At 44.6% G+C, this 21,219-nt stretch overlaps 1 protein-coding gene and 1 pseudogene across 1 annotated transcript; both read left to right on the top strand.

The window, feature by feature from the left end:
* Positions 1–530: 530 nt before the first annotated feature.
* LOC121601721 lies at positions 531–2,049 on the top strand (annotated as a pseudogene).
* Positions 2,050–2,472: 423 nt separating this feature from the next.
* On the top strand, positions 2,473–3,411 carry LOC121601722 (uncharacterized protein K02A2.6-like). Its single transcript, XM_041930528.1, has 2 exons — positions 2,473–2,954; positions 3,048–3,411. The coding sequence occupies exons 1-2, from the start codon at positions 2,473–2,475 to the stop codon at positions 3,409–3,411; spliced, it is 846 nt and encodes a 281-aa protein (XP_041786462.1).
* Positions 3,412–21,219: the final 17,808 nt, after the last annotated feature.

Below are 21,219 nucleotides of genomic sequence, written 5' to 3' on the forward strand. Positions count from 1 at the left end.
AAAGTGATGCGGATGATTTTACTTCGTATGCTGCCATGGTCAACAAACACTGCGAAGCGTTTCAACTTTCCAAGCTCACGTCGGATCAATTCAAAGCTCTCCGATTTGTCTGTGGACTCCAATCGCCACGGGATGCGGACATCCGAGCTAGATTGATTTCGAAACTGGAAGCTGATGAAACTGCAGTTGTTGAACAAGGAGAAGCTGCAAGTAAGGTGACTTTGGAAAACCTGGTGAAAGAATGTCATCGTGTGGCCAACATCAAGCATGACTCGCAGATGGTGGAAAACAAGGAGGCTTGCTCCGTCAACGCCATTTCGCGCAACCAGAATCATTCCTCTTCGAAGAAGACCAACAAAGTGCCCAAGACACCCTGCAGGAAATGTGGGGAACTGCACTAGGTTCGTGAATGTCCGTTTGCATCGCACATGTGTACTAGATGCAAGCAGCAAGGACATAAAGAAGGCTACTGTTCAAGCAGTAAGCCCGCTGCATCTAAGCCTTTCAAGCAATGGAAGCCTAAAGAGAGCATGAAGACGAATGGCATTTACACTGTTCGCAACGTCGGAAGAAAACGCAAATTCGTCTCGGTCGAGCTCAACGGGGTAGCAGTCAAGCTTCAGCACGACTCGGCGTCCGACATCACCATCATTTCGAACGAAACATGGGCTACCATCGGACGACCACCCACTCAACCGACCGATGAATCTGCTGTCACAGCGTCTGGTAGTGATTTGAATCTCCTCGTAGAGTTTCAAGCCGACATCACTATTAACGACGTGACCAAGACAGGGCGCATTTTCATCTCTGATAGCGCCGATCTCAACGTTTTGGGAATCGATACTATGGATCTGTTTGATCTGTGGTTCGTACCGATTAACAGCTTGGTCAACGTCGTACATCAAAACTCTGACCAATACGTTGATCGCCTCAAGCACCAGTTTCCGGAGGTTTTTCGAAGCACGCTGGGTAGATGCACAAAAGCGCAAGTGAAGTTATACTTGAAGCCTGATGCCCGTCCATGCTACTGTCCGAAGCGACCAGTGGCGTATGCGGCTCTTCCCAAAGTAGATGCGGAACTCGAAAGGCTCGAAACAAACGGTATAATTTCTCCAGTTCAATTCTCGGACTGGGCAGCACCAATAGTCGTCGTACGGAAGTCGGACAATGTTTCGGTCCGTGTGTGCGGTGATTATTCTACGGGGCTGAACAACGCGCTGGAATGTGACCGTCATCCTCTACCTCATCCTGACGATCTTTTCGCGGAGCTGGCTGGGTCACACTATTTCACACACCTTGACTTATCAGACGCCTATCTACAAGTTGAGGTCGAGGTGGAATCGCGCATGCTGCTTACCGTGAACACACATTGCGGCCTTTTCCAGTACAACCGACTTCCTCCCGGAGTCAAGTCGGCACCTGGCGCTTTCCAACACATTATTGACAGCATGGTGGCTGGCATCTCTGGAGTGAAACCTTACCTTGATGATATCTTCATTGCTGGCCGCACCAAAGAGGAGCACGACCGTATCCTCTATGCTGTTCTCGAACGCGCCCGTGAGTATGGTTTCCATTTACGCCTTGAAAAATGTCGTTTCGCGCTTTCCCAGATCGGTTTCCTTGGATTGATCGTCGACAAGGACGGTGTTCGGCCTGACCCGTCCAAAACAGAAGCCGTTGCCAAGATGCCACCCCCGAAGGACGTGAAGCAACTTCGCTCCTACCTCGGAGCTATCAACTATTATGGTCGATTCGTTCCACAGATGAAGCACCTCAGGGATTCCCTGGATGACCTACTGAAAAAGGATGCTCGCTGGAACTGGACAAAAGAGTGTCAGAAAACTTTTGAGCAGTTTAAGACCATTGTACTCTCCGACCTGCTGCTTACTCACTATGACCCATCTAAGGAGATCATCGTCGCGGCAGACGCATCGAAGTATGGTCTAGGCGCTGTCGTCATGCATCGTTTCCCCACCGGTGAGGTGAAGGCAATCGCACATGCTTCTCACTCACTGACGGCAGCGGAAATGAACTACGGCCAAGTGGAAAAGGAAGCATTGACGTTGATATTTGCTGTCACCCGTTTCCATAAGATGCTGTACGGACGTCATTTCACTCTCCAAACCGATCATCAACCGCTGCTCAAAGTTTTCGGCTCGAAAAAAGGAATACCAGTTTACACAGCCAATCGTCTGCAACGATGGGCTTTGACACTTCTCCTGTATGACTTCGAGATCAAGCACATCTCGACGATGAATTTTGGCTACGCAGACTTCCTGTCCCGGCTGATGTCATCACAGCGCAGACCAGATGAGGATTACGTCATAGCTGCCGTCTATGTTGAATCCGAAGCAAAGGCGATTCTCGAAGACTCCATCAACAATCTGCCAGTCATGTTCGGCGATCGAATCGTCGTTCCATCAAAAATTCCGGAAGCGAATCGTCCGCCAGCTACATCGTGGGCACCCAGGAATGGAGCGGATGAAGTCTCTGGCTCGCAGCTACATTTACTGGCCGAATGTTGACGACGATGTGGCGCAATTCGTTCGTCAGTGCGATGCATGTACTGAAGCAGCGAAGGCTCCGACGAAAGCAACCCTGGAATCATGGCCTCTTCCGGACCAGCCGTGGCAACGAGTACACGCCGATTTCGCTGGCCCAATCGACGGACATCACTATTTCGTAATTGTAGATGCCTACTCTAAGTGGCCCGAAATTTTTCGCACTAGATCCATCACCACGACAACAACATTGGACCTGCTTCGTGAAACATTTTCCCGTTACGGCAATCCAGACACGCTAGTCTCAGATAACGGAACGCAGTTTACGAGCGGACAGTTTCAACAGTTTTGCAGTGAGAATGGCATCAACCATATTCGTACTGCTCCATACCACCCGCAGTCGAATGGCCAAGCTGAACGTTTCGTGGATTCCCTCAAACGCGGCCTTAAGAAGTTAGGTAAGGGGGAATCACCAACATTACAGCATCTACAGACGTTTCTTTCAGTGTACCGATCAACACCCAACCGGAATACACCTAAGGGAACGTCTCCAGCCGAAGCGTTTTTAAAAAGAACGATGCGCACTACGTTGGATCTGTTGAGGAAACCATCTCCTCCGACTGCAGCCATTAACCACAAACAAAATCAACAATTCAACAAACGGCATGGAGCGGTCAAGCGATCATTTGTAGAGAATGACTTGGTGTATGTTGAACAACACGTACACAACAAAAAGTCGTGGGTTCCTGGTCGAGCCATTGAACCAAAGGATCCGTTCACTATGTCGTGTCGCTTGGCTTGCATGGAAGACAGAAGCTGGTTAGATCGCATGTCAACCAAATGCGTTCTCGCTACGGTTCCGAAACCCCTGGGCAAGAACAACAACAACTTCCATGGGAAGTTTTATTAGAAGAAGTTGGTACTACTGCAGCAGTGAAACCAGCTGGCAATCATGTTGCTATTAATTTGAACTCTACGGTGCCAGCTGATGTTCCTGTTTTTGAAAATCCGCCAACCGATTTTAACCCGCCAACAACCAATGAACAACCATCTGCATCAGCATCGGAATCCATCGCATCCGAATCCGTGATAGCCGAATCTATCGCATCTGAATCCGTCGCATCCGAATCCATCGCAAGCTTACTACGTCGTTCCGTACGAACACCGAGAATCCCTCGATGGCTCTCATCATACGACCTTTATTAAAAAGGGGGAGATGTAGTAGGCTATGACTACCTAACAGTGGGATTTTGCCTCAGCAGAATTTCACTTCCTAGGCATAGTAGCCTATGCCATGTTTAGTAATAAATCAGTTCATAGTTAACCACCAAACTAGCAAGTTGGCTTTTATTTGCTCTTCGTGTGAACTGTAACAGTTAATTAAGGTAAATTGAAGTTAGGCCATATGATTCTTTAAGGCCGGAGATACACGACGCGCGTTTCCGCGCCCGCGGAACTGTATACGCGTTTAAACGCGCGTCGTGTATTTGCGGCCTAAGAAATAGTAAGGTACAATTTTAGGTGTTCATCAATTAATTAGGAAACTAAGTTAGTTTAGAAAGTACGAAAAATGTTAGGCCGGCCTTCTCACGTAATTGTAACTTACGCATTGCTAACATAGCACGCTTTGCGAGAAAGGCCCGCGCATTAAAAACAACATATATATCGAACTTATAAAAGCAGCGGTCTATACAGGGTTTTCCAATTGAGTTTAGATAAGCAGCATACTTATTTTGAATAGTCGCAATAGATTCTTGACTAGCATCCACTATTTTTGATTACGATCAATGGATTTTTGGCTAGGAGCAATTGATTTCAGCAGGCCGGTCGCTGACGCGGATTGACCAGATTGTTTTTAGATGTTATCGGTAGGAAATTCAAAGCATATTCGGTTATTTTTCGGTAAAAACAACTTTTTATTCGCTCGAAAATTTATTTAATTCCAATTTTATGGTTGAACGGTGAATACTTAGAAAAATATTTGTTTTTAAGTTAAAAAAATAGAGGTGTAGTATGCTCAATTGTAAACCGATATTCGATCGAAAATCGATAGAACTACACATGGTCACTCTGAAAAACTTGCTCAATCTAGCTTTTGGTTAGCTTATGTCTGTGGATCCACTACTGCATATTTCAATTCAGCCGTTAAGTGCTTTTGTGTTGTATTGTGCATTCATAAAATCAAAACAATAGCACCGAAAACCTATCAGATAAAATATATCTTACTTTGTGGATGATATACAATACTAAAATAAATGATTTAAACAAAAGAGCGGATGAAATTAAATATTATCCACATATTATTATTCAAGTTGATCTGTCACACCGGGTGTTATAAACGCGACGCTCTTAGACTGTGATGCAGGGACCTGCTGAAATCAATTGCTCCTAGTCAATAATCCATTGCTCATAATCAAAAATAGTGGATGCTAGTCAAGAATCTATTGCGACTATTCAAAAAAAGTATGCTGCTAGTCTAAACTCAATTGGAAAACCCTTTTAAGCAAAGGGAGCTTCGGATTGGATTCGTGAATTCACTTCCACTCCGACATTCTTAATCCGGATCCGACTCCAAAATAAATATGTAGTCCGGGTTCCACCCGCTTCGAATCCGGCTGCTCCGAACGAATTGGTTCGTATGCAATGTGTTATAATCAATTATAACATCAAATATACAGGTTTGAAACGTACAAAACTATTACGTGTACACAATTATATGCACACTGCCGGTCTCTTCTTGGTTTAATTCGGATTATCTTACTCGAGTGCTTTCCGTCTTTGCTGATTGTTGTCGCCTCGGCATAGTGCATCTGTGTTAGTACTGTGGAATAATGGTTTACCACTGTCAGGCGTGATGCTACCTGGCATGAATATAATGTTAAGTGACAGGAGGCAGGGTATAAAGTAAGTTGCTATGTTGAATAAAATCTCTCTCTGCGTTCTGAACTCTGAACTCAAGTGTGCTGCGTTACTTCATTGCGATTCTGCGAACAGGTTATAGGCCCAGGCGAGATGGCGGACTCCCAGCGATTTATTGTGCAAAGGTTGACGAACCAAAACTACCAAACGTGGAGGTTTAAAATGCAAATGCTCCTCGAACGCGATGAGCTGTGGTGCACAATAAGTGAAGAAAAACCAGAGCAAGTGACGCCTGCGTGGAGCCTAAAAGATTCGCGTGCTCGTGCGACAATCGGTTTGTGTGTAGATGATAACCAAGTGGGTTTAGTGCGAAACGCTGCAACGGCAAAGGATGCGTGGACTGCGTTGAAAGAGTACCACGGGATGGGGTCGGAGGTGTACCTGCTAAAGCGGCTTACGCGCCTGGAATTAGCGGAAGGAGGCGACATGGAAAACCACCTACAGATGTTTTCCAATATCGTCCAGCAGATAGCAGATTTAGGAGAGCCAATACCGAAAAAATGGCAAGTAGCCATGTTATTGTGTTCTTTGCCGGAATCGTACGATCCTTTAATGACGGCATAAGAACAGGTTTCCGCCAATAATCTCACATTAGAGTTGGTGAAGAGCAAATTACTTGCTGAAGGAGAGAAGCGACGTGAACGCGCGGGTAGTGGTTCACAAGAGAACAAAGTATTTCGTGTATCGGCGAGCAAATACAAAAGGTCTGAGCGAGACACTAATACAAGTGTAGTGTGTTACCATTGTGGCAAGGCTGGCCACATTAAGCGAAATTGTCGTTTGTTGAACCGTGCTCAAGCACAAAGCAAAGGTGAGAGCGGTAATTCGGCGAAAGTCGCTCACAGCGAAGCGGCAGAACCGATGGCTTGGATGACAAACAGTGCAGCGCCAGGAAACTGGTACATCGATAGTGGTGCATCGCGACACAGGACGAGCGATAGAACTTTCTTTGAAAGAATGGAGAGTTGTAGTGAAATGCACGTAACACTAGCCGATGGTGGAAAAGCTAAGATCGAAGGCGTTGATTCCGGGACATTAGCGTGTGTGAACCAGGATGGAGAACGAGGGGCAATAAAAGTGTGTGAAGTGCTTTACGTACCGAAATTGGCAAGCGGACTAATATCTGTAAGCAGTTTGGTGAAAAAAGGCATGCATGTGGTGTTTCATGTGAATACATGTGAAATAAAGCTGCGGGATAGAGTGATCGCCGTGGCGGAGAGATGCGGAAATTTGTACAAGCTGAGCAGCGGCGTGGATGCTTTGGTGAGTACAACCGCTAAAAAAGAAGACGCTTGTCTACATTTATGGCATGGAAGGCTCGGGCATCGCGACACACAGATAATTCAGCAACTTTTTAATGGTGATTCAAAGCTAAAGGAGTGCGGTGTTAAGAGTGTGTGTGTTGCTTAGAAGGAAAAATGGCGCGATTGCCATTTAAGCGGCTAGACAAAAGAAGTGAAAATATTTTAGATATTGTTCACACTGACGTATGTGGTCCCTTTCCGCATACACCGAGTGGTAATTGCTATTTTATCACATTTATCGATGATTATTCGAGGATGGCGTTTGTGTATCTCATGAAAAATAAGTCCGACGCGGAGAGACTTATACGGGATTTTGTAGCCTTTTGCAAAACCCATTTTGGCATGGTTCCGAAAGCCATACGGTCGGACAATGGTGGAGAGTACACGGGAAAGACGCTACAAAATTTCTACAAAAATGAAGGCATCGTGAGCCAACTAACAGAGCCATATTCGCCACAACAAAATGGTGTCGCCGAGCGAAAAAACCGGCACCTACAAGAAATGGCATTGTGCATGTTGCAAGACGCACACATGGATATGAAGTACTGGGGCGAAGCCATCCTCACTGCCGCATACACTCAAAATAGACTACCATCGCGTACAATTGGTATGTCATCGTTCGAAAAATGGTTCGGTAAAAAGCCATCTTACGACCATTTTAAAGTGTTTGGGTGTGAAGCGTGGGCACAAATACCAATAGAAAAACGAGGCAAGATGGAGCCCAAAGCAAGTCGATTGAGACTAGTTGGCTATTGTGTTCAAGAGAAAGCGTACAGGCTTGTGGATACGAGCTCCGATCGTATAGTGATTAGCCATGACGTTATATTCAACGAAGCGTCTGCATTAGTGATGGGAAAAATGTAGTTTTTGTCGGAATCGATTCCGGCTAGCTCCGCAGTTTTCTGGAATCGATTCCGGATAGTAGTTCCGGAATCAGTTTCCGGAATCGATTCCGGAATCGGCTCCAGAATTGATTCCGGAATCGGCTCCGGAATCGGAATCGGCTCCGGAATCGGAATCGCTTCCGGAATCGGAATCGCCTCCGGAATCGGCTCCAGAATTGATTCCGGAATCGGTTCCGGAATCGGATTTGGTTCCGGAATCGACTCCGGAATCGGTTCCGGAATTGGTTCCGGAATCGAAGTCGGCTCTCGAGTCGAAAATGGCTCATAAATTAGAATCGGCTACCAAACGGAGTCAGTTTCGGCATCGCCATAAAAATAGGCGATTGGGTCCAATCATACTACGTATTGATAACCGCAAAAATCCAAATTTACTTGTAAAAGATCCATTCTCATGGAGATTCCCGAACTGATTTCGCTCCGGAGTCCGCTCGGCTCCGAAGCCAACTCCGGAATCACCTCCGGAATCGGCTCCGAAATCAGCTCCGGAATCGGCTCCGGAATCGGCTCCGGAATCGGCTTCGGAATCGGCTCCAGAATTGGCTCCGGAATTGGCTCCGGAATTGGCTTTAGAATCGGCTCCGGAATCGGCTCCGGAATCGGCTCCGGAATCGGCTCCGGAATCGGCTCCGGAATCGGCTCCGGAATCGGCTCCGGAATCGGCTCCGGAATCGATTCCGGAATTGGCTCCGGAATCGGCTCCGGAATCGACTCCGGAATCGGAATCGATTCCAGCATCGGAATCAATTCCCATCAATCAATCAATCAATTCCGGGATTCCGAACACGGAATCGGAATCGGGTAGGTCCGATTCCGAGCTCCCACCACTAGTTCGGTTATACTGTAGAGCTGTCACTTTCGTGCCCCTTGGACTGCAGCTTGGATCGTTCTCATCAGGAGGTAAACAAACGGTTTTCGAAAAAAATGCTTTTTTCAACTAATTCATGTATTAAACAGCTTGAGGAATGATTATTAGCTATTTTTAGGATATTTAAGAATGAAAAATTGAACCCTGCGGCACAGTGTGTAAACAAAACAAATGACAACACTACAGAATCGCTGAACATGTCAACGCCTACTTCCGAACAATTCTATATCTCGCTGAAAGAGTCTATTATATGCCTGAACGAATCTACAATTCGCTGAACATGTCTATATAATCCTCGAAAACCCTGTAAGCCCCTAAGGGGATCCCCTTTTCTATTTTTTATCGTCATTGCTGCGGTAAGCCACTGCGATAAGCCCTTCTTCTGATGCAATGTTTTGAGTTGTTCTATCCCATTCGTTCACAATAAAAGAGAGCGGCATAATAGCCGTCTGTTCAGTTTCATTCGGTACAAGCATAGTCGTCGATCCCTAGCTCACCATGGACGGTAGTAAAATCGCCTTATGTTTTGTGCTAATTTCATTATATACCGCAAAAGTCCAGTGTATCAATGGTACAGCATCATCGGTTACCGGCTTTGGCTTCGAAGTGTTAGCAGCTAAACTTGAGCACCTGCAGGACAAGCTTCTCGAGACTGAGCAGAAGCTATCCAAAGCCATCAATCAGCAGGATCGCACGATCGAGCGTCAGCTAGCCGCACTGCAGGCGCAGTCGCACAAGACGCTCTCCCTGCAGACAGCCTGGGCACAACAAGGGAAGTTGTGAAACGATATTCAAGCCCTATCATCAAAGGAAGATATAGAATGGTTTAAGCTTAGCTCAGGGCTAGAGCTGGCCAGCATTTCGTCGCGCTCGTGCAAGGCGGCTGGGCAGGAGCAGTCGGGAAAATTCTTAATACAGCCTACGGCGCATGATGAACCATTCTTGGGATATTGTGTTCAACAGCCCAATTTCGGAAGTGGTTGGTTAGTTATTCAACATCGTAACAACGAACGGATGAACTTTAACCGCAACTGGAGCGAGTATCGGAACGGGTTTGGAAGAGTTGATGGTGAGTTCTGGTTTGGGCTGGAGCATTTGCATCGGTTGACTTCGGCCAGACAGTACGAGCTGTTGGTGGAGCTGAAATATGCTTTAGGAAACTCCGTGCATGCACGGTATAGTGCGTTCGAGATCGGCAGTGAGGCTGAGCTGTATTTGTTGAAGAAGCTTGGGCATTACACAGGAACGGCACACGACTTAATGAGCAGTCACGTAGGCAAGAAGTTTACGACGAGGGATCGAAACAATGGTACAACAAGGGATGGTGACTGTGAAGGCGGATGGTGGATGAACCCTTGTACGCCTGCAAATATAAATGGACTCCGCAACAAACGTTTCGTCCTTTTGTTAAGCAAATTATTGGTATTCACGAGAATGATGATCCGTGAAGTTTAGTGACCTAAGAAAGCATTAATGTAGTGATGGGGAAAATGAAGATTTCGTCGGAATCGATTCCGGCTAGCTCCGAAATTTTCTGGAATCGATTCCGGATAGTAGGTCCAGAATCAGTCTTCAGAACCGATTCCGGAACCTATTTCGGAATCGGCTCCGGAACCAACTCCGGAATCGGCTCCAGAATTGGTTCCGGAATCAGCTCCAAAATTGGTTCCGGAATCGGCTTCGAAATTAGTTCCGGAATCGGCTCCGGAATCGGAATTGAATACGGATTTGGTTCCGGAATCGGCTCCGGAATCGGCTCCGGAATTGGAATTGGCTCCGGAATCAAAATCGGTTCCGACATCGGAATTGACTCCGAAATCAGAATTGGCTTCGAAACGGAGTCGGTTTGGGCATCTTCATAGGAATAGGCGTTTGGGTACAATGATGCTATGTGTTGATAGGGACAAAGAATACTTGTAAATGATCTATTCACATCGAGATTCGCGGACTTATTTCGCTGCCCACACTTCTTATTTCAATTCAAACCATTCCATTTCTGGAGTCAAGTTCTGATTCCGGAGCCGATTCCGATCCTGGAATCGATTCCGGAGTCAACTCCGGAATTGATTCCGGAGTTGGCTCCGGAATTGATTCCGGAGTTGGCTCCGGAATCAGCTCTGGATTCAACTCCGGAATCGGCTCCGAAACCAACTCCGGAATCGGTTCCGGAATCGACTCCGGAATCGGAATCGATTCCAGCGTTGGAATCGGCTCCGGAATTGATTCCGAACACGGAATCGGAATCGGGTAGGTCCGATTCCGAGCTCCCACCACTAGTCTGCATCATCCGAGCAAGGGTGATTAGGTGGTCCGGCTGAGGTGGTTGAAATCGACGTTGATTCCAACCGATATCGACAATTTCGACCTGATGACGTAAATTGTGAATGCAGCCCTGATTACGTTGATGACGAATGCAGCATTGATGACGTTAATGGAGAACGTAGCCCTGATGACGTTGATGACGAATGCAGCCCGGCTGACGAGCAGGAGGAGGAATTCGATTCGGCAGAAAGTGACGAAAATTCTGCATCGAGTTCTGATGGCCAAGACGAACCTGCTGCAACCTCCTCAAACGCTCAACAAGAGGTAAACCACCAGCTAAATTTTCTGATTATTTTTTAGGTCTGGTGAAGACGAGTTTCGATGAGCCAGTGTCCTATAATGAGGCTGTTGCTTCCGAGGAAAAGGAGGAGTGGATAGCTGCTTTTGATGATGAGTTTCATTCCCTCGATAGCAACAACACGTGGGAGCTCACTTATCCTCCACCTAACTGTAACATTATCGGATGCAAGTGGGTTTTAAAAAGTTGGACGCGAGAGGAGAGGTTGAACGTTATAAAGCGAGACTTGTTGCACAAGGTTTCGGACAGAGAAAAGGATGCGATTATGAAGAAGTTTCAGCACCAGTAGCAAATCAGTGCACGTTAAGAGTATTACTAACCATAGCAGGGCATAAGAAACTTTACGTAAAACAGTTGGATATAAAAAACAGCATATTTATACGGAACGCTGAACGAAACGATATACATGTATCAACCACAAGGATTCATAAAGAAAGGAAAAGAAAAGTTAGTTTGTCGCTTAAAGAAAAGTATGTATGGACTCAAGCAAGCTGCAAGAGTCTGGTATCAAACGATATCCGGTATATTGATGCAAACAGGATTCGATCAATGCATAGGAGATACATTTTTATTCAAAATGAGGCGTAAAGATAACATAATATATTTGCTTATATACGTCGACGATATGATCATAGCAGGAAATAATGAGGAACTGATCAAAGATGTTGTTAAATCAATTAGTAAAATTTTACAAGTATCATCCTTAGGGGACATTAATTGGGTTTTAGGGATGCGTGTAATCAAGAATAGAGACGGTTTTTACAGCTTGATACAGGACAGTTTCATACAAAAAATAGCATCCCGTTTCAATTTAGACCAGGCAAGAGATTCTAAATACCCTATGGATCCAAACCATTTCAATTATCGAATGAGCAGTAAAGAAATGGAAAGTAATGATACTTATCAGAAAATTATAGGTATTTTGCTATATTTAGCAACTTATACACGCCCAGACATAGCAGCTGTTACAGGCATATTAAGTAGATTTGTTAGCAAGCCTACCGAAGCAGATTGGCTTGAAGCAAAGAGGGTAGTTAGATATTTGCTACATACGATCAACTATGCATTAAAGCTAGGAAATTCAAATGAAACAATTGAACTTGTAGGTTTTTGCGATGCGGACTGGGCAGGTGATACCAGTGATATAAAATCCTGTAGCGGATTTCTATACCGTTTAGGAGGAGGCACTATTAGCTGGACTAGTAGAAAGCAAACGTGCGTATCGATGTCTACAATAGAGGCAGAGTACATAGCTCTTTCGGAAGCAAGTCAACAGGCTGTTTGCCTACGAAGGTTATTAGAGGACATGGATCTAAAACAAGAAGGAGCAACTCTAATTTACGAAGATAATAGAAGTTGTATTGATTTTACATCATTACATCATGAAAAAAGAAAATCAAAACACATCGATATTAGATACCATTGCACAAGAGATCTTTGTACTAAGAATATTGTTAAATTAAAATATTGTGCTTCAGATAGAATGTTAGCCGATTTATTAACTAAACCTCTAGGAACCCAAAAGCTTAAGGAATTATCGATAGGATTAGGACTTGTTAATGTAGGATCCGATCGAACAATATATTCATGAGGAGGAGTGTGGAATAATGGTTTACCACTGTCAGGCGTGATGCTACCTGGCATGAATATAATGTTAAGTGACAGGAGGTAGGGTATAAAGTAAGTTGCTATGTTGAATAAAATCTCTCTCTGCGTTCTGAACTCTACCCCTCAAGTGTGCTGCGTTACTTCATTGCGATACTGCTAACAAGTACCACTTTGACGATGTCAGTGTCCTGCCCAGCGTGTTCGCTACTGATCAATAACGCGGATGTGTATATGTGTGATGGACTCTGCAAGGCAACTTTTCATGTTTCCTGTATTGGAATCAATGACGGGGCGCTATCTGAACTTCTGCGCCCGAACTCCCAATCATTATGTGCCGCTTCTGTACCGATTTGCGACGTAATGGGAGACTTGCACTCATGGATAACATTTCTGCTGAATTGGCCAACGTAAAATCCGAATTGCTTTGCGAGTTTGATACCCGCTTAACTCAAGCGTTAGATGCTGTTCGCAACGATGTGTTCGTGATCCTTGAAAGAGGCAGCGCTCTCAAACACAACGAATCTGGAACGTCCACCTACCTCAAACATCGCGGCAGTTACACTTATTAGCTCTCGGCCATCTGATATGGATTGTGCTTCGCAAAATGCGGCTAAACGTAGGCTTGTCGATTTTACTCCTCCTGCTCCTGATTCTGCGGCTCCTCTATATATTGGCACAGCACCCATTTCATCTTCGTCTTGGACTGTGTTGACAATTCCTATGAATGCAAACGACGCCAGATTTTGGCTCTATATAACACGAATTGCTCCTTCGGTTTCCGATCAGGAAGTTAAAGAGATGGTCATTGGACAACTGGGAACCGATGATGTGATTATAATAAAGCTGTTGGAATGGAGCAACAAAACGGCTTGCGTCTTTGTGCACTGAAATGCAATCTCCTTTGGTCGTTCCACCCGTAAGGTACTTTGGAACTACACGTTGAGGGATATTCCCATCAATCGTGTAACTCCGTCAAAGATCGTCTGGTTGGATGAAAAGCTTACGTTCAAAGACCATATCGACTTTGTCACAAGTAAAGCTTACCGTACTTTGGGCCTTATTACCCGTTTGTCTCATTTCATCCACGATCCCTTGTGTCTCAAGTCTCTCTATTGTTGCTGGGTACGCCCCATTCTCGATTACGCTTGTGTAGTTTGGTCCCCAAATAATGTGCAGGATATTGCTAGATTGGAAGGTGTACAACGCAAATTTACTCGACTTGCCACGAGGCGTTTTCTTTCGGGTCATGAGAATGCAGTGATCCCGTCTTATCCACATCGTTGTCGACTCTTGGGTCTGGACTCTATAAAAACTCGCCACTGGTTTCATTGCCAGCGTCATCCTTAATGATCTTGATGTTCCTAATCTCTTATTTGTCATTTCCTTTTATGCCCCTTCCCGCCATCTTTGTGATAGGCCACCTCTCTATATTCCCACCCGGCTAACTCGATATGGGCAAAATGACCCATTTCATTAAGCTTAGATTGCATTTAATTCATACTATCATTTGTTCGATTTTAACACTCCTTTATCCTTTTTCCGTTCTCGTCTTCATTCTTCCTCATCCTTATCCTTTCCTTAGTAATTAAGAAACATTGTTAAGCCCTCGAGGCGGACATTTGTAGAAATAAATAAATACAGGGTGTACCTAGCCAATCCGGCATCGTCAAAGCGTTATCGGTAGCCGTAAATACTTTTTCGGGCGACGTAAACCCTCAATTGGGCACTGTAATTTCTATTCGGGCCTTGTGAAGTATGAATCGGTCATAGTGCAGAATTAATGCGGCTAAGTCCTGTATCGTGGCGACTCTATTTGCCACGAAAGTCGCCCACGTATACGATGGAGCCCTTAACTAGTTCAGGACAATGGTAGAGTCACTCCAGAAATAACTTTCTGTTATTGGTTGTATCAAGGAGATGCATGCAGTCTTCCAAAGTTTCGCTTCCAACACAGCAGTAAAGAGTTCCAACTGTGGTAAGCTCAACTTCTTAAGTGGCGCTACTTTAGCTTTTGCTGCAAGGAGACCTATTTTTACTATGCCTTCACGATTTGTTAGGTAAGCGCATGCGCCATAAGCTACTCCTACTCCTAATCCAATATACGCCTAGCGTTTTTACTTGATCCTCCGGTCCAATGCTCACAAGCTCGCGTCTATCTTTCTCCTCTGGAGACAGGTTTCGCAAAACCATTTTGTTATTAGAGTTCCACTTCCGTAAATGGAAACCTCTCTTCTCTAATAGTTGCCGCAACTCACTTACTAGCTGAACAGCTTCAGCGTCACTATTTGCTCCACCGATGAAGTCATCCACGCAAAATTTATTTAATTTTTTATTCATTTGTAATTTGGTTTTATAATAAATCCTTAATTCATCTGCAAACTTAGCTACAGCGCTATCAATAAGGAAACGAGAGACAATTGGTTTTAAACTGAGCTATACTAATATTGAAGTCGAAGAATCTTTGGTATTTGTCGAAGCTATGTATCATTTGGTTGATAGGCGCATTGTAGGAATGTGCAGATTTTAAGAACGTAAGTCTTAACAGCTCACGTATCCTGAGAGGTCGTTCAGGTAGTACAGAATGTTTTGGGAAAATAAGAGCCACGTCGTTTATGTAGAGTGTAAATAATAGCAGCCCCAAGTTGCTGCGTTGGGAAACTCCCGAAGTATTTGTGAATGGTTGCGAAAAGATGTTATCTATTCTTACAGAATACATTCTGTCCGTCAGATATGATTTCAACCAATCGATGACAAAAGGTGAAATACCAAGCTGTACGAGTTTTGCAAGAAGGATGTTGTGATTGATGCTATCAAACGCAGCTTGGAAATCAGTGTACACTGTATCCATTTGATATTCCGATTCGAACGATATATGACATTCCGAAACGAACTGAGCCAAGTTGGTGATTACGGATCGTTTAGGTACGAAGCCATGTTGATCAACCGATATGTAATTGATATATGACATTACTAGGACGTCGTAGATTATGATTTTCAAGATTTTTGCAAAAGTGCATAGACATGTTATACCATGATAATTTTTTGTATCATTCTTAGGTTCTCGTTTAAGGATAGGTGTCATCCATGAAAATTTACACGGCTCAGGAAAGATTCCCAATTTAAGCGATGCTGTAAAAACAGTCTCTAGAGGAGCGCGTAAAGCATCAGAGCACTTTTTCGGTACGATGGTCGGTATCCCATCGGGCCCCGGATTATATGAAGTTTTCAGTCGATTAATGGCATTACAGATGATATCACCGTTAATCTCGAAATCATTTAGCGAAACACAGAAAGCGTCAGAAGGTGTGTCTTCCAAAGCATCCTCAAGCAGCGATGAGGTAGTAGTATCAACAGAATAAACGCTTTTGAATTTTTCAGCGAATAGTTGACATATGCCGTAACGATTATCTGCATGTTTATCGTTCCAAACAAGATGATTAGGTGCGCCGCTGTCCTTTCGTTTATTGTGCATGAATTACCAGAATAAAGTTGGGCAATCGATGAACTGTGATTGTAGATTTTGTATGTAATCATTGTAGAGCAGTTTGTTCACTTGTCTAAAATGGCTGGTAATGATATTTAGCCAGAGCTTGTCTGATGGCAAACGAGTGCGTTTATATCGGCGCTTGGCTCTATTTTTAGACCGTCTTATATTATTTAATATCCTGTTACTCCACGGAGGTCCACGTTTTCTTGATGCTGTCTTTAAGGGACAACATTCAGCGAATATACTTATTAGTTTATCAGTGAAGGAACGAATAGCGGTATTCAGATCATAGCTGCTGGTGCAGTCGGGATTGCAGAATGACCAATCTACATCGCGCAGCATAGCATCCATTTTAGGGAAGTCGGTTTTTCGGAAATTAAAGCTCATGAGTGTATTAGCGTTCTCCGAGTCAGGATCGTTGATATTAGTGCGATACGATTTGCGATATGATTCTTGTAAAGTCCTTTTCCCTAATGGAAATCGCTCTCCTTCATCCGCCGCAAGTTGAAAGAGCACTCGAGTTGCCAAAAAAGATGATGACGTCAGGCCAAACGTGACTCTCTGAAGTTCGAAATGCTTTATCTCCTCTTGTTGAGAAGATCGCCATTTGATGCGTTGCAATGGTGTGTGTTCCTCAAGAACCTTTACCAGCAAGCACATCTTCTCGATGTTTGCAATGAGCGCGATGGAATACGATCTAAATCTCACAATTAGATCAAAAAGTCTGTCTTGCAACACAGGTCCATTTAGGAGACAGTCATTTAGTGCAAATCCAGTTGAGGTATTAGCAGAACCATCGAAAACCGGACGCACTTTGGTGATTACTTACTTACTTATCCGGCGCTACAACCGCTTTGCGGTCTTGGCCTGCCTCAGGAGTGTCCGAAACCGCTCACGGTCTCGCGCCTTCGTCTTCCAGTCCATTATCCCGGCCTTAATAGCGGACGCCTCCACGCCATCTTGCCACCTCAATTTGGGCCTACTACGCCTCCTCTGTCCTTGTGGACGGCCTAAAAAGTCTTTACGGGCTGGGACGTCCGTTTCCATGCGTACAACATGGCCAGCCCACCGGAGCCTGGCGAGCTTGATACGCTGTACGACAGTGAGGTCGCCGTACATCTCGTTAGCTCGTCATTATAACGGCTCCTCCATTGTCCTTCCACACATATGGGCCCAAGTATCCTTCTGTGCATCTTCCTCTCGAACGCGGCTAGGAGGGTTTCGTCAGATTTGGACAGTGTCCATGTCTCAGAGGCGTATGTGAGTACCGGAATTATATAGGTACTATATAGTCCCAGCTTCGTCCGTTGCCACAGGTTCTTTGAGGTGAACTGCTTTTTCAGGCTGTAGAATGACCGGTTGGCCGCCAGCATCCTTGCGCGCAACTCAGCTTCCATACTGTTGTCGTTGCTGACCTTTGACCCCAGATAGGTGAATTCTGGGACGACTTCAAAAGTGCGTTCACCTATCTGTACATCACGCCTACGTAGATTCGGATTATTTATTGGTAGGCCCGCTGATGTTGCCACCATCAGTTTGGTCTTTGCATCGTTTATCTGCAATCCGAGGTTCTCTGCCGCCTGCTCGATCCCTTGGTAGGCTTCTGCTACATAGGAGAGCCGCAGACCAATGATGTCTATATCATCAGCGTATGCCAGGATCTGGGTTGACTTATAGAAGATGGTTCCCGTAGTCTCCACCCTCGAGTTGCGGATGGCCCTTTCTAGCGCCAAGTTGAATAGGAGACAGGCAAGCCCGTCCCCCTGGCGTAGACCCTTGGTGGTAGCAAAAGGTCCTGAGAGTTTTCCATCCACCCTCACCTGGCATGTGACGTTGGTCATAGTCATTCTAACTAGCCTTATCAGTTTGGCCGGGATTCCAAATGAGCTCATAGCGTCATACAGTTTTACCCTGGCTATGTCATCATATGCGGCTTTGAAGTCAATGAAGAGATGCTATGTGTCGTGTCGGTATTCAGCCATCTTCTCCAAGATCTACCGCATGGTGAAGATCTGATCAGTGGTTGATTTTCCGTTTCAGAATCCTCTTTGATAGTTTCCAACTATCTTTGGTGCTAGCACTGGATAATTTTACAACTGGGTGCTGTGGTTAATAGCATGGTTTCACGTTGCCACCTTGTGACATGTCAGGTGTAAAACTTCGAGGCGTTTACAAAACCTATTTTGGCTCGATCAGACGATTGATCGAGTCCGTTGCGAACGCGCTGGCAGTACCACCTTTTAAAGACGAGGAAAAAAGAACTTCCGACACTGACACACCGATCCTTTTCGTTTGAGATCTAAATAACAAGTGTTTATTCATTTCTATAATCAGAGTTTTTATACTATAGGCTTTACGTTCTAACGCGGGAAGAATCCCGCCATGCAATTGACAGCGATTTGCGAGGGCGCGCGAGGGCTCGCACGCCATACAAGTTCACCGCCCCAGAGCCCTCGCATTAAAATTAATGCGATTTTTTTTAAATTTTTTTTTTCGCTGCGTCGATAGAACGTTCGGACCGTTGATGTTTCACTGCTTGGATAAGTTAATTTTAACCTGTGCAACCGGCCTTGTTGGGTGGCTAGCCATAGTTGCCTTCATAGAAGAACTTGTGCATCACATGATCAGTGTTTGATCTCTTTCGAATAACATATTCTTAGTGTGAGAAACTGATACAAAACTTTTCCGTTTCTGGTGCAATTCTTTTGGCGTCACTCGTGAACTATTATTCATCTTCTTATTAGTGTGCGTGTGGTGTGATGGCCCTTCAGTGCCCTTCGTGTAACGTTGATGTCGGGGATGATGAATATGCGTGTGCTGGTTTCTGCAAGAAAGTGTACCACTACAAGTGTGTTGGTCTGGCCAACAGCTTTATCAAGGAGCTCAAGCGACCAAATTCTCAACTCTTATGGATATGCAAACCATGTAGAGACTTTTTTGATGGCTGTTTCTCCACGTCTAGTAGAATTAAATTCTCGCCTTAAGCTTCTAAAAACGGAGTTGGTTAGCTCTATGAAAAGTGAAATCATGGATAAGGTCGAAAAACACTATAAAAATACACACTCTACACACACCACTACACCTAACGTTCATACTAACATGGATATTGCACCACCACTACTTAACCGTAATGATATGTTATCGTGTGGCACTCCGGCAAATGCAGCTAAGCGTAGACTCGCCGATCGCTCTCCACCAGGCCCCCCACCCTTACTAACGGGAACGGGAGGCACCTCTCCTTCACTCGCCATAACAACCGTCCCAGCTAGAGAGCCAAGATTTTGGTTCTTTCTCACACGTATCGCTCCCGAAGTTACAAAAACACAAATAGACGAACTTATCCAGAAGTACCTGGGAACTGCCGATTCAGTTATCTATCCCCTTCTTCCTTTCGGGCGTGATGAAGGGTCACTAACTTTCATTTCGTTTAAAATCGGATTGCCCATGAGTCTCCGCGAGAAGGCTCTTTCCCCTTCAACGTGGCCGATTGGTCTAGTGTTCCGTGAATTTATTGATCGTCGTCAGAATCCGCAGTATTTTTGGCGTCCCACGGGGAAGTCTCAACAACCATATCAGCGATCAACAGAAATGCACGATCAATCCCAACAACAAACAGTAGCACAAACAGACACAGTGGCCTCATCGTATACAGCACCGATCAACTCGATATGCGACCGGGTAACGATCCAATAACACATTCGTCTTTACCACTGACCCGCCAAGATAGCACTAAATGTCCTCTTGATGTTTATTATCAAAACGTTAGAGGCTTGAAAACTAAATTAGATGAACTACGGTTGGCCGTGTCTGATAAACAATACGACGTGCTTGCCTTTACTGAAACATGGCTTGATGATACTGTCCCATCGGAAATGATATTTGCGAACGAATACTGTGTTTACCGCACTGATAGAAGTGTATTGAACAGTTCCCGAAGCCGCGGTGGAGGAGTGTTGGTAGCTGTTTCGTCCGATCTGAACTCGTGTGAATGTTCGGTACCGATCGGTTCACTCGAGATGGCATGGATTGAAATTCATCTTGCTAAGGGGGTGCTCTACATTGGCACACTATATTTACCACCTTATCTGAGTAGATCGGAAGATACATTGAGAGACTTATTTACCTCTATTGAAACAATTTGTGAAAAATTAAAGCAGGACGATAAATTTATTTTGTTGGGAGATTTCAATCAGAAGCCTAGAAATAATAACAATGGTAGCTTTTATGATATCATAGATCAGTTCAGACTGCATCAAATTAATCGGATTGTCAACTCAACAGATAATATTCTTGATCTTGTGCTAGTAGACGACAACACAGTAGAAATGGCTCAAGTTGACAAACCAATTGTGAGTTTAGTGGGAGTCGATGCGTATCATCCTCCTTTAGTGATACACATGCAAACGCAGTTAGTGCTAGAATTGTCGCAAGAGCAAAATAACTCGGAAGAGCTTGATTTTAGTCGCGCCGATCTAAACCTTATTAATGAAATGATTTGCAGTGCAAACTGGGATAGGCTATACCACGCAGATATATGTATTGATGATGCTGTTGATTTATTCACCGAAAATTTGAATGCTATATTCAATAGATGCGTCCCTAAACGTACACAACAACGTCACCCTCCATGGTCTACTAAAACTCTTCAATATGTAAAAAGGAAGAAAAAAGCAGCATTTCGAACATACTACCGCCATAAAACCTGTGTCAATCATGATAGGGCAATAAGATTAAGTCGTATTTATCGCTCTTTCAACCGATCCCTGTACAAAAATCATATATACCGTGTGCAAAGATATATGCGAAGAAAACCAAAGAGATTTTGGTCGTATGCCAAGAGTAGGAAAGCTAAAAATCAACTACCAACATCAAATATAAAGGTGAAATAGCAAGTTGTGAACACGACATAGCAAAAACATTTGCATCTCGCTTTCACGACGTTTATGATACTCAAACATTCAATGCAACTCAAATTAATGAAGCTTTAAAAAATACTCCCCACAATGTTGT

The sequence above is a fragment of the Anopheles merus genome, unplaced genomic scaffold (genome assembly GCF_017562075.2).
Source record: "Anopheles merus strain MAF unplaced genomic scaffold, AmerM5.1 LNR4000153, whole genome shotgun sequence".
Classification (NCBI taxonomy): Eukaryota; Metazoa; Arthropoda; class Insecta; order Diptera; family Culicidae; genus Anopheles; species Anopheles merus.